The sequence below is a fragment of the Hypanus sabinus genome, chromosome 22, assembly GCF_030144855.1.
Source record: "Hypanus sabinus isolate sHypSab1 chromosome 22, sHypSab1.hap1, whole genome shotgun sequence".
Classification (NCBI taxonomy): Eukaryota; Metazoa; Chordata; class Chondrichthyes; order Myliobatiformes; family Dasyatidae; genus Hypanus; species Hypanus sabinus.
The window spans coordinates 20,558,730-20,573,304 of record NC_082727.1 but is presented as its reverse complement, the minus strand read 5'-3'; the positions used below and the strand labels follow the sequence as shown (position 1 = coordinate 20,573,304).

The 14,575-nt window shown below is 47.2% G+C and overlaps 1 protein-coding gene across 1 annotated transcript in view; it reads right to left on the bottom strand.

The window, feature by feature from the left end:
- Positions 1-14,575, bottom strand: part of pdcd11 (programmed cell death 11) — a 73,487-nt gene that overhangs the window by 47,339 nt on the left and 11,573 nt on the right. Inside the window, exons 6-16 of the mRNA XM_059947207.1 lie at positions 11,565-11,688; positions 10,822-11,003; positions 9,195-9,302; positions 7,618-7,824; positions 6,492-6,616; positions 5,926-5,986; positions 5,026-5,172; positions 3,827-4,078; positions 3,210-3,365; positions 1,188-1,382; positions 546-620 (exon numbers count right to left, since the gene is read on the bottom strand). Coding sequence (XP_059803190.1) covers positions 546-620; positions 1,188-1,382; positions 3,210-3,365; positions 3,827-4,078; positions 5,026-5,172; positions 5,926-5,986; positions 6,492-6,616; positions 7,618-7,824; positions 9,195-9,302; positions 10,822-11,003; positions 11,565-11,688 — 1,632 coding nt within the window. The remainder of the gene's footprint in view (positions 1-545; positions 621-1,187; positions 1,383-3,209; positions 3,366-3,826; positions 4,079-5,025; positions 5,173-5,925; positions 5,987-6,491; positions 6,617-7,617; positions 7,825-9,194; positions 9,303-10,821; positions 11,004-11,564; positions 11,689-14,575) is intronic.

Below are 14,575 nucleotides of genomic sequence, written 5' to 3'. Positions count from 1 at the left end.
GGAGGAACTCAGCAGGTCAGGCAACATCTATGGAAACGAAAAAGCAATGTTATGGGTCTAGACCATTCATCAGGACAGACACATTGACTGTTTATTCTTTTCCATAGAAGCTGCTTGACCTGCTGAGCTCCTCCAGTGTTTTCTGTGTATTGCTCTGGATTTCCAGCCTCTGTAGCATCTTGTATTTATGATTTGCTGAACCACACTGATCCTGTTTGGAAAAAGTCATTTTCAGGTCCTTGTCCTTCCCCTTTCCTTTCGCTGTAACCTCCTACAGCACTACTCAGGCATTTTTGGACTGCTACAGATCTCGCGATCTCGTAATCATTCTGTGTTTAAATCCCTCCCTCCTCTTTAAGGCGAGTTGTTTTTAAAAACCTGACTCTGCCTAAGCTTTCAGTTCCCTCCCCTAATACTCCTTTGTCCAACTCTTTGACGGCAGTAAGATTTGCTCGCACACCAAACACCATGAAGATACAAATTGCTTTTAGAATATGACTCATGAAGATCCACTGGGGACCTGCATGAAGAAAACGCCAGCTTACCTGGAGCTCTGTAAAATCCTTTGCTACGGCTCCTTGTTCAATAAAAGCCAGTAACGCTGGTTTTCTGCAAAGAATCTGAGAGAGGGGTTAAGGACTGCAATCAAGTGCTTCAAGCAGAGCAGGACAGTGAATGATTAATCCTGGGTACAACTGAGTAAGCCCAGTCCCAACGTTAACATGGACTGGAGTTGTAAAGCAGCAACTCGCAAGCAGGCGAGGGAATTACTCAACGTCACACCAAGGTTACAGCATCACAGGAACAGGTTGTTCGGCCCATCTAGTCAGTGCTGAACTATTATTCTGTCTCGGCCCATCTAGTGAGTGCTGAACTATTATTCTGTCTCGTCCCATTGACCCGCATCCACACCACAGCTCTCCAAACTTCTCTTAAATGTTACAATCAAATCCACATCCTCCACTTCTGTGATCAGGTTGAATCTCAGTAACCAATAAGCCACTGGAGGATTGATGAAAACAACCCGTGGAAGGAAACTGATTTCGAAAATGCAGGGAAGACAACCACACCCCAAAAGATCTTTAGTTAACATTTGGATTTGGACAGGTACCCCATCGGTCCTAGCTTGAACTGTCGATTGATGAGACCAAATAGAACTCAAAGCCCGGTTGTGGGTTGAAGGATACAATCCGATTGGAGGCCTGGCTCCAGCACATGACACCAGGGATGACGTCGCCCACTTGCAGTCGCTCCGCCAGAAGCCGACAGTTGCTCACGTGGTCCGAGAGGTGAGTTGTGGGCAGGAAGGCAGCCACTTGCTCGGGTAAGATGGAGACCTCCAGCCCGTCCTTTGCCTTCACCAACACTTTCACATCAACAATCTGAAAGATGCACAGCAGAGTGAAACACGTCAGCAGCCAGGAAAGCACTTCGACAGGTGAGACAGCGATCAAAGTAGCAGGATAGCCAGACGACTGAGTCTGTTTTTGCTGTTCAACGAGATCTTGTGTCATTGACATCTTGACAAGACCTTTCTGCCTTTACCCACAAAATGGTGATTGGAGGCATGGGATAGAAGAGTTTAGTAAACAGCAAGTGTGACTAAGGTTCAATTACACTGATGTCTGTAAGGAGTTTGCAGATTCTCTCCATGACAATGGAAGTTTCCTCTGAGTGCTCCAGTTTCCTCCCACATTCCAAAGGACTAAAGGTTAGTGGTTTAATCGGTCACAAGTGTATTTGGGCAGCGTGGACTCATTGGACTGGAAATGCCCGTTACCATGTTGTATCTCTAAAATAAAAGAACCTGGATCTCCACCTTGATGTGGCAGGCAAGGCTCTTATTGACAACTCCCAGGAGGATTAAAAACTAGATGCCCAACAGCCACACAACAAAGTTTCAAAGGGTCTTGTCTGCCTTTTCAGTTGAGATAAAGATCCAGCAGCAGAAAGTTGAGCAGGAAAGAGCCTGCAGTGACTACACTTCTCTCTCATACAGAACTTAAATCAAACACTTGGTCACTAATTATTTTTATGAGTCTTGCTGATCAAAATTTGCCTCCATCTTCTCAAAACTGATAGACCCCAGACCATCACACACCCCTCTCTGAACTCACTAGCCTCCACGTCCTTTGCCTTGGTAATTATCAATGAGAAAAGTTCAGCTAAGACCACACTCACCCCCTGGGCCCACATACATTGCTCCTTAGGTTCCCAACCCTTTCTGTGCTCTTAATACACGACTAGAATAACTTGGGACTACCTGACAAGGGAATCTCGTGAGTTTCAGAATTTCATGATTTTGTTCTCTTCGTATTCCTCAAGAGATTCACCCAGTTCCAGTTGTCTATACCAAGTACCGGCTTCCAAGCTGATTAAAGCTTCAACATCCTTTGTCATCCCTAATCTTTCCACTTTGCCTTTCACGCTCACTGGCACTGATCTCAAACAAACTCTTTCTATGAACTTCCAGTGGTCAGGAGCCAGCAGGCACCTGCTCCCAATATACTTCCACCAGGCCCCCTCTATTGAAATCAGCCTTTCCTCCCTCCCCTCTTCCCCACCTTAACCTCATGCCCTGGCATGACCCCGCAGTCATACAGCAATGCAGCACGGAATCAAGCCTTCTGGCTCAACCAGATAGCCCCAGTCTCCTGCCTTTGGCCAACACCTCTCCCAGACCCGCCCCTCCACGTACCGATCCAAATGCTTCATAACTATTACCATTGCATCTATCGCAACCTCTTCCATATACCTTCCACCCTCTGGGTGAAAACCTGTTCTTCAGGACCCTTTTAAATCTTTCCCCTCACCCCAAATCTACCTCCCCTGGTCTTGGACTCTCCCACCTGGGAAAAGGACCGTTACCTCATCTATCTTGCCCATAATTTAAAACACTTCTACAAGGTCTCCTCCTCATTGTCCTATGGTCCAAGGAAGAACACCTAGTGTGTCTTCTCCTATAACTCAGGCCCTCCATCCTCATAAATCTTTTCTGCACTCATTCAGCTCCACAGGGTGACCAAAACTGTAGGTAATATTCCAAGTGCGGGCCCATCAATTACTTTTACAACCGCAACGTAACATCCAAGACCTATGCTAACTGAACGGGCTGACGAAACGTACAGAATGCAAAAGACAGCAGTGACTACATCTGATCGGTTGGGAACACTTGGCCAACAGTGATGCTGTTGAAACCTCAGTCATACCTTGCCAGTCGGGTACCCAGCAGCTCCTTCACGTTCCTGGGAAATGCTGACCGCTCTGGTTCCCAGTTCCTGCCCATGAGCATCGCCACGGGCTTTCAGAGACAGCAGCAGCTTCTCCTGGTCTGGGTTACACTTCAGGACTGTGGCCTTCACAACCTAAGGAGGGGGTTGAATAGCAAAAATGACCAGAAATGGCATGGTAGCATAGTAATTAGTGGAACACTTTACAGGAGCACTGACCTGGGTTCAATTCCTGCCACTCTTTCTTTAAGGAATTTGTGAACGTGCGAGTTTCCTCCCACATTTCAAAGACGTATAAGGCAGGGTTGGTGTGACGGACATGCTATGTTGGCATTGGAAGCAGGGAGACACTTCTGGGCTACCCAGCATGATTCTCACTGATTTGATTTGATGCAAATGAATAATTTCAATGCATGTTTCGATTTACGTGAGAAATAAAGCTTATCTTTGTCTGATGGTGTGGGTGGAAAGAGAATTTCCGTTCAAAGATTTTTTTTTAAAGATTTGAGCAAGCAATTGAAAAGGAAAGCCTTTTGCAGGAAATCTGTAGGTCACCCTGGGGACGCAGCCTACATCCTCATGGAGTCTGCCCTCACCTGGCCAACGTAGAAGACCTTCTCAGGGAAGGGTGGGGGTTCGACACTCAACTCATTCCGTGGGACCAGACCTCGAACGTCGCCATAGAAGCAGACGATACAGCCGAATGGTTTCACACATACAACATAACCATGGACTGACTGCCCGGGCACAGCCTCCGCGTAACATGCAATCACGGGGAGCTTCGACTTCACCAATGTCTTCTTCCGAGTCAAAGTAACCTTCTTGGTCTCAGCATTTACCTTCAGCACCTAGGGAACAAGCAGCAATCAGGTGAACTCGCAACACTACACTGGCAGCAGTGGTTTACAGTTAATACTGCAGGCTATCAAAGGAGCCGTTCGAAAAGCACGAACAGCTGGAGTTCATGGCCAACACGACTTGGTGGGCCAAAGCAGGGTGGGTTCTGTGCTGTATGAGAACAAGGGATCCTGCAACTATATCCATTTGGAATGTACAAGAACTAATGTGACAACATATACATTGAACTAATCCCTGCTCATTGAGCACAGCACAAGAGAAGTGAGCCTGCAGACCCCAGCACTGCTTCACATTTAGAGATCCTGGCCGATCAGCACCAGCCGCAGCTCATCTCCGTAGCCTTGACTGAGTAACATCTGAAGTGAGACAAAGTCGCATTGTACCGGTGACCAACCTGCACACTGTTCCAGATATCAAACACCCTGTACACTGTCTCTTTCCTCCCAATCTGTAACAGACATCAAACATCCTCCATACTATGTCCAACCTGCACACTGCTCCAGGTATTAAACATCCTGTACATTGTCTCTTTCCTCCCAGTCTATACCAGACATCACATCAAACATCCTCCATACTGTCTAAGTCTCCATCACACTGTACCAGACACCAAACCCCCCCTCCACACTACCTGTCTCAACACACTGTCCCAGACATTGGACACCCTTCACATTACCCCAGTACCAGACATATAGTGTACATTGTCCTAGTCCCATCACACACTGTACTAGACATCAACCATCCTCCACACTATCTCAGTCTCTCCACACTGTACCAGACACTGAACACTGTCCTATTCCTCCCAACACTGTACCAGACACTTAACACCTTGTACACTGTCACATCCCCCCCCCCCAAACCCATACCAGACTCTGACCACTTTGTATGTTGTCCCACAACACCCCTGTCCCAACAATGTACCTGATATTGAAGTGCTTACCCTGCACCTTATTTTGTCTCCAACGCTGTACATCTTTTCTGGGTGCTTCAGTGGGACGTCTGCCAGATGTGTTCGAGGCACCAGACCCCGGATGTGGTCTGTCAGCTTCACAAGGACCCCAAATTTCTCCAGGGAGGCGACCGTACCCTGAGCAGCAGCAAAGCATGATAACCAGGCATCAGAGAAGCTGCTGGAAGAGGACTACAGACTCCATCTTACATGAACTACAGCAGCTGACCCCTAAATGCAGGTGACATTTTACAGGCCGTACCGAGGATGCTGAATACCCAACTAGCAGACAGAATAGTTTCGGGAGATCACAACGGAGATCATATTACTGCCGAAAGGACATGGGGTGATAATGGTGGGGTTATTAGAACATTAGTCTCGGGTGTAATGCAGGATTCACTGAGAACACAAGGAAAAAGCTTTGTAAACTTCACTTCACAAACTAATCTTATGAGATCACACCCATTTCTGAGGTGAGAAACAAATCTCAGCAGTGTGAGAACCAAGGGAAGGCTGAGGTAGGCACTGATTTCGGGAGGTAATTACATTTCAGTTTCCTTCTGGGGGAAGCTTTCAATAGGGGCATGGTGTGGGCTGGTAACAGGCTGGGTGGAACTGTGTTTAAGACTGCCGGTCAAGAGCTTTAGACCACACGGGTCCACCGGGCTGGTTGTGAAAGCAGCAGGGAGGGGGTTGGCGCAGCTAATTTACCCAGACCTCAACAGTACGAGATGGATGAAGAGACACAGATGTGGTCTGAAGTACAACCAGCGGGATGGCAAGCGGTGGACGGAGTTAGTCAGGAGCTCGAGATGAAAGGAGAGCCACAAGTAACACTTTACTCATGGTTCTGGACTGGCTGATTTGGGATTTGTCACAGCAAGCACCTACCTCAATCATCTGTCCTGGGACGATATCGTGGTACCTCAAAAATGGGGCTTCAATAATGGTCCTGAAAATCAAAAAACACAGAATAAGGAGTGTGAGTGCCTGGCAACTCAGGCACATTCCTCCAATCTCTGCCCACTGCAAAGCTTGCGATCAAGCGTCCATTCTAAGGATTTTCAGCAAAACAACAAAAAACACCTCATCTTAATTCAGAACTGCAAAAGCCAGATCAGTGGACATATGTCTAACCTTTGCTGCCCTTGGCCAAGGAGAGTGTAAAGGACAGAGTAGAGGGCGAATTCATTCAGTGGCTAACCTGCTTACTTTGTGGAGGAAGCATTATTCATGATCTAACCCATGATGTTGCGTGACGGGGCGACGCTGAGGGAGATCCGCTCCGTGTGATGGAGCAGTGCACAGGGAGATACATTAATTGTCACGTGGATGTACTTGGGCGCCGTGGGCTCATTGGGGCCTGTTACAGTGCTGCACCTCTAAATAAATAACTTATCCTTAAGCCAACACATTTATGCCACTAGTTGAACTGCTGATGGTGGACAGTCACTCACTGTTTCAGTGACACCAGGGCCATTTGCTCCATGGGTGCATGGTCGATGATCCGACACTGGTGCTTGGTGCCCTTCCTGAAAACGCTGGCAGCCGAAGTCATCTTCGTGTCAGAAAGGTGAAACACCTGGAACGACAAGGGGCAGTCGTTAGGCATCAATTATTAAAGGTCTGTGTTGTGAAATTCAGCTTGCCCCAACAAACAGCAGCACTCTACCGCAACTTGTGGGTACGCCGTGTGCCCGGGGCATGCTACGTTGGCGCTGGAATGTGCAGTGACACTTGCAGGCTGCCCCCAGCACACCCTTAGGTTGTGTTGATCGTTAATGGCATGCTTCGCTGCTTCGATGTACACATGGGATTAAATGAATCTGAAGCCAATCAACTTTCTGAAGACGGAAAATAATTACCAAGCTCGGCCTTAGAGGCTCCAGCACGAGGTGCACAGAGAGGAGTGTCACGCTGCTGCGTGCACTGAGGGGGAGGTCAGAAATGCAATGAGGGGTCCTGGTTGGCGTGGGGGGTAGAGTACTGTGAGTGGAGGAGAGCAGAGGAGCATCAATAAAACATTCTTTTGAATGAAGCGTTAAAGTGAGGGGCACAGCGGGATGCCTCCGGCAACTACTGTGCCAGTTTTCTCCAAAGCTCCATATTTATCCCTCAAGCAGGATTCTTTAAACACCCGGTGTAGTTTACAGGAACAGCTGAGGCCAGCAAGGCACCATCGTGGTTAGTGTAATTCCTTTACAGCACCAGCAAGCCCGGTTCAATTCCTGCTGTTGTCTGTAAGGAGTTCGCATGCTCCCCCACCCACCCCGACACCTGTTCATCTCCCACATCCCAAAGATGTACGGGTTAGTAGGTTAATTGTTCACATGGGTGTAACTGGGCAGAATGGACTCATTGGGCCAGAATGGCTGTTATCTTTGCTCTATCTCTAAACAAATTAATGTTGGCTGTCACATTTCGAGCACTATTACTGCGTGTCAACATCTATGTAACCCCTGAAGATTCCTTTGAGATGCTGACGATAGGCAAAATTCAAGTCTCTCTGAACTCCAGATTCACAGGTACATGGCAGCATCGGCTGTGAAAATTCACCCTTGTGTGGAAAACAGATTTACTCACACGCGAGAAGGCAAACGACCCGTTCTCCAGCCGAAAGGTGACACCAGCACCCTTGTGGTAGCACAGCACCGTGCACCGCTCCAGGACCTCTCCAATGTTCTGCCCACCCGGCTGCCGCACCGGGGCCCCAGGCTGCAGGAAGATGGGCCGAAGGGTCAGGTGAACAGACTTGGTATCCGGCTGGACGTACAGCACACAGGCCTTCACCTGGAGGAGAGACATAACGTGTGCAGCTTACTGCCCAGGGAACAGAGCTAACAGAGAATGCAGGGACACACAAACAGTAAAACCAAATGAACAAAAGCACCCTGAATCTTCAGCTGTGATGCACCACTACCATGGCCAGACACTCACCTTTCCCCCCACCCCATTCCCATAGGTGCCCATCTTGCCCCCAAAACGCCCACATCCCGCTCCCCTCCACACACACACACACCTTTCCCTCTTCTCTATTCCCCTCGAGGTCTCACCTTCTTCTCCCCTCCATTCCCCTCAAGCAGCTAAAACAGAACACAGAAACGTGAGCCTCAGCTGAGGCTTGCTGAGCTAACAGATTAATGCATCTGTGAATGTCAGAGAGCGTACTTATTTCTACATTTCCTTCTGACATTCAGCCCATTGAGTCAGTGCTACCACACGGGACCAATCTCATTCCCAGCAACCTACTCACCCACAAATGTATTTTATTTTAAATAAATGCTGCAATACAGGTGCTTGGTGTGACCAGGAAATGGTCCCTGCCCCCAGGGTGTGATTGACGTCTCCTGCCACCCTGCTGAACACTGCCACCATTATTCTCTTCAAGATAATCGACAGACAGCTTCAATGGGTTCCTTGGCAGCGTGGAAATACCTACCTTACTATTACACCCTTAAGTTAGATTTTGTTGGCCCTGGGGTGTCAGGGGAGAATTCCCAGATATCCCTCTGTGGACTGTCTATACTTCTCACTGTACAGCAGCCAACATAATCAAAGACCCAACCCACTCCGGACATTTTCTTCCCCCTCCCCCCCCCCAATCATGCAGTGGATACAAAAGCTTGAAACAACATACTTTCACAGTCTCAAGGACAGTTTCTATCCCACTGTTATCACACTTGTAAACCGACCTCTTGTCGGCTAAGATGACTTTACAATCTAACTTACAATCTTGCACTTTATAGCTTACCAGCACTGTAATTTTTCGGTAGTTTCTGCAATTTATTCTGTATTTATTGTTTTACCTTATTCTATCGCAATACACTGTGTAACGACTTGACCTGTGCGAACTGTCTGCAAGACAAGCTTTTCACTGTATCCTGGTACATGTGACAATAATAAACTAACTCCGGTTTTGCTGCTGGTACTACCATAGTGGAGTGCCGGTGATGGGCAATAAGTGACGAGGGTAGGGGTTTCTTGTGGAACAGGGAGAGTCATAGAACCAGCCATCTATGACTCCTTCAATAGCCCATCTTAAAAATATATTCATATATTCACTAGCACGACTGTCAGGAATGTGCCTCTAGCTCCTTTTGCATACTTGTATTATTCTACATTACGTTGAAGACACTTTACAAACTGATTCACAAACTCACCTTTTGACCCACGTGGTAGGTCCCGATTTTCTGTGGGTCTAGGTGCCTGAAGTCAACGTTGCCCAACATGCCAGAGAGGAACTGCAGAACCAGACCGTGAGGATTCACCTGGAATACAAACATCACTTGGTTCTATTCTCGGAGAAACCACCCGCAGAAATCTGCAACATGGGGCAGATACCATGTTTACCCCTAAAGCCCAGTACACAACCTAAGGCCATGGACATGGAGAGGGGAGGGTGGTAGGTGAGATGCCAAACGGAGTACCACCCAAAATTCAAATTAAGAACATGGCAGCGTTCACCAGATGATGGGCCCATTTAGATATTGTACTGTTCTATGGCCAGCCAATCAAATCTGATACAGTCTGACCCACCATTCTCTGCACATTTTCCCACACCTAAACCCATTTCCCATTGTGTAACAAATTGCTTTCACTGCAGCCTCAGTCCTCTGCACTCCAAAACTCAAAGGGAAAACTCATGATTCTCATAAAACAGAGAAACACCAGAGGTCCGACTCTCAGTGCACAGTGTTACTCCAAAAATAAACACGAGAGATTCTGTCCGTGCCCTCCTCTACTGCCATGATGAGGCCAATCTCAGGCTGGAGGAGCCACACCTCATATTCTGTTGGGTAGCCCCCAACCTGACCGCCTGGACACTGATTTCTGCAACTTCCGGTAATCGCTCCCTCCTTTTCCGTTCCCCACTCCGGCTCCCCCCTCTCCTATACTCTTCTTTCCACCTGCCCATCACCTCCCTCTGGTGCCCCTCCTCATTCTCCCATGGTTCACTGTCACCTGTAAGATTCCTTCTTCTTCAGCCCTGCACGTCTTCCACCTTTTCCCTCCTCCCCCTCCCCAACCCACACACCTGACCTCACTTATCATCCGCTTGTATTCCTCAAACCCCCTCACCTTCTTTTTCAGGTCTCTTCCCTCGTCCTTTCCAGTCCTACTGAAGGCTCTATTGACCGTTTATTCCCCTCCATAGATGCTGCCTGACCTGTTGAGAGTTCTCGCAGCATTTTGCGTGCATTGCAGAACAGGGGTTCCTCACTAACTCACTACATTATTTCCACATTCATCAATTCTTCTATCTCTGAACATCTACCCACAGTGGCCAAATAGAGGGCGCCAGAACTGCACAGCACTAAAACAAGCCATTCGGCCCAGTGCTGACAGGATATACCCATTTCGTCGCCCCATATCAATCCTATTTTACTGTCCTCACAAACCCATCAACTCCCCCAGGTTCTTCCCTTCATCTACAACCCCCCCGACTCTGCACGTTGCTCAGGATGTGGGAGGAAAGCGGCACACCCAGAGAAAACCCACATCATCCCACTTCAGCACTGGGATGAGACAGCAGCTCTACCAGCCACAGTGCTGTGTGCTCCTCCCAAAGTCAACAGCACCTTGGTTAGGGATGTCATGGATCAGTGACTGGAGGACAGATTTGAGGAGCAACACGACAAGACTCTGGATTATCAGAGATCTCCTCAGCTTTGGCTTCCTTGAGATGGAATTAGCCCCCTCACCATCAACCAAATACCCTGGAATCTCGCTGAGGCCACCTCTCAGCCTTTTGAGAGGGAAGACAATATAAGATGCCAAAAGCTGTACCTTCTGAACCTCAGCATTCACCACCAATCCAGGCAGCAAGCTATTCAGGCTCCACTTCTGATCATCAGTGGCCGTTGCTGCAGCAACATCTGCTGATCGGACCGAAAGCTGGACAAACCGGCCATTGTCCTTGACTGACTCCAGCAGGAAGTTCAGGTACTGACCAACATGAAGTGGGTGTCCTGGGGGCACAGAAAAAAAAAACCAGACTAACAGTGTGGTACTCAATATTTCATGCAAGATATATTGGCATTGTCATGTGGTATCATTCAATCACAAACTACTTTGTAGTGCTCTTCAGCTGTCAAGACACTCCCAAGAGTTATAAAGTTTTTGGGCATCAAGTGTTACCAGAATGGGGCAGAGAGATTGGTGATAACTGTTTCTTTATTCAGATACAGCACAGTAACAGGCACTTCTGACCTGCAGGTCCACGCCACCCAGTTACACCCGTGTAACCAATTAACTTACTAACCCGAACGCCTTTGGGACTTGGAAAGAAACTCATGCGGTCGCGAGGAGAGCGTACAGACTCCTTTTAGACAGCAGAATTAAATCTGCGCTGTGATAGTGTTACGCTAACTGCCGTCCTTAATTGATAACTCAAGAGAACACAGATTGCGTGCCCCGAGTCAAGGCCATGATTCTGATTCTGAATTACAGCACCTCTTGCCAGTTGATTATACCCCTGAGAGTCTACAGAACTAGTGAAATAACAGAGACCATCCGTGAGGAAGACCTACCTTGGTTCCTGCTCTTAATATAATCCCGGGCTTTCTGGTGCAAGAGGAAGGCCTTGGTGGCTTTGACTCCGATGTCAATCAAATACCCATGATCCTCCACACTGGACACACAACCAGACAGCAGCTGAAGTTAGGGAAAAAGAAGGGCAAAGTGTGAACAGCAATAGGAACCTGGCCAATTGCTTTGGGAGCAGAGAACCAATTTGTGCACAATTACAACAATGCAAAGATGACACTTAGTGGGAATCCCTTCAATCCCTGCTGTTGGTGGGCAGTCAGGTTGCAGACCTACACAAGGTCAAGAAAAATACACAAAGAAAGGCCTAGCAGCAACATTCACTGTTTAGCAGAAAGTATAGAGTTAAAAGCATACACTGTTAAATGTAAATCAGGTTGGGAGTTCTCTCTCCCTGAAGGAGTGACCTTATAGTGGTTTATAAGATCATGAGGGGCAGAGATTAGGTGGCCTGTCTTTTCCCCGGGGAAGGGGAATCTAAAACTAGTGACAGAGATTTAAGCTTAAACGTGTTTTTGAGGGATTTGGGCCAAATGCATGTCAATAGACTTGTTGGATGAACACCTTGATAAGTCTGGATGAGTTGGGCTGAAGGGTTTCTGTGCTATGTAACTCTATGACCATACGCAGCTTTGCTTGATCAACTATTTCTGTCTGTCCTTGGAGGAATATCCAATGCTCAAGCACTACTTTACTAAAGGTTCGTAGGGAAAACGAGGCCATTGTAGGCTTCCTGCAGACACCAAAACCCATGCTCCCATTAACTTCAGTTCATTATAAAGGGAATACACTAGGTGAGGGAAGGGTGGACACATTCGTTGACTGCCGATGACTGGATGGACAGAAGACAGAGTGGCAGACTCGATGGGCTGAATGGCCTACTTCTGCTCCTATATCTTATGGTCTTATGCCATCCCCCTGACTTCCAGTGTCAGAAGGAAAAAAAAAGAGTAACCTCATTGAATAACAGTATCAAAATATTGTCCAACTCTTTCTCTAATGGCACTCTGTGTTGAAAAACTGTCAGTAAAGAAAATACGTTTAATTGCTCACATCGGGGCTCATAGTACCAAAGTGCTGTGAATTTATGACTTGTGAAGGGCACAAGTCCTTGGAGTCATACGATCATGGTTTCCTTAAGGGGAAAATCTTGCTTGAAATATCTGTTGGAATTCTTTGAGGAAACAACAGGCAAAGGAGAGTCAGTGGATATTGTTTACTTTGATCTTCAGAAGGCCTTTGACAAGGTGCCACATGAGGCTGCTTAACAAGATAAGAACTTATGGTATTACAGGGAAGATACTAGCATGTGGAGACGATTGGCTGACTGGAAAGAGGCGAACAACGGGCACCTTTCTGGCTGGATGCCGGTGACCAGTGGTATTCTGCAAGGCTTGGGTTGAAAACACTTCTTTTCATGTTATATGTCAATAATTTGGATGATGGAGATGATAGCCTTTGTTGCCAGGTTTGTGGACGATATGACAAAAGGTGGAGTGGAAGAGTATTGAGGAAGCAGGAAGTCTGCAGAAAGACTGAAGACAGACTGGAATGGGCAAAGAAGTGGCAGATGGAACACAGTGTCGGGAAGTGTATGGTCATGGACTTTGGCAGAAGGAATAAAAGTGTAGATTATTTTCTAAACAGGGTGAAAATTCAAAAATCAGAGGTGTAAAGAGACTTGGAGCCCCTGGCCAGGATTTCCTAAAGGTTAACCTGCAAGTTAAGTCGGTGGTAAGGAAAGCAAGTGTAGAGTTAGTATTCATTTCCAGAGGACCAAATTATAAAAACAAGGATGAAATGCTGAGGCTTTATAAAACATTGGTCAGATCACACTTAGGAGTATTGTGAGTAGTTCTGAGCCCCGTATCTATGAAAAGTTGTGCTGGCTTAGGAGAGGGTCCAGAGGAGGCTCACGAGAACTCCAGAAATGAAAGGCTTCATGTATGACAAGTGTTTGAAGCTCTAGGCCTGTACTCACTGGTGTTTAGAAGAATGGGGGTGGGGGGAATATTATTGAAACCCATTGAATTTTGAAAGGCCCTGATAGAGTAAACTAGGAAGGATGCTCTCTATATATTGGGGGAACTAGCACTGGAAGGCACAGCTTCAAAATAGAGACATTCATTTAGAACAGATGAGAAGAAATTTCTTTAGCCAGAGGGTGGTGAATCGTTGTAGTTCATTGCTACAGTTGACTGTGGAAGCCAAGTCAATGGGTATATTTGAAGCGGAGGTTGATAGGCTCTTGATTAGTCAGGACGTCAAAGATCATGAGGAGAAGGCAGGAGAGGGGATGAGAGGGTAATGGACTGGCTGTGATGAAGTGGAGGAGAAGAGGGAAATGCAGGGTTTTCAGGGATCTTGGCCAAATAAATGCAGGTCAATATGACTAGCTGGATGACACCATTAAGTTTATAAGCAACATGCCATTAGTTCTGGAAACGCTGGATGGTAGGATACAATAAAACCAGGAGGGCTAGACACTGGAATTCGAGAACACAATTTTCAACAGGTCACCCCAATACAGGGGAGACATACAGGCTTTGTAACGGGTATAGAAAAAGTTTTTAATTTACATTTAGTTATTTGGTATGCAGCACAGAATGGGTCCTTCTGGTGCTTTGAGCTGCACTGCCCAGCAATCCCCAGTTTAACTCTAGCCTAATGAGGAGACAATTTACAATGACTAACGACTAGCCAGTGTGCCTTTGAACTGTGGGAGGAAACTGGAGCACCTGGGGAAAACCGGGGAGGATGTACAGATACCTTATGAACGACCAAAGAATTGAACACCGAACTTCAACGCCCCAGGTTGTAATAACACTGCGCTAACCGCTATGGTACATTGGCTCCCAAGTTTACCAGCATCCTACCCAGATTAGAAGAGCAAGGTACTAGGACAGGTTGGACAAACTTGGATTGTTTTCTCTGGAGCCTCAGAGGCGAGGGGAGACCTCACCGATGCTCATAAAACTATGAGAGGGCAGGCAAG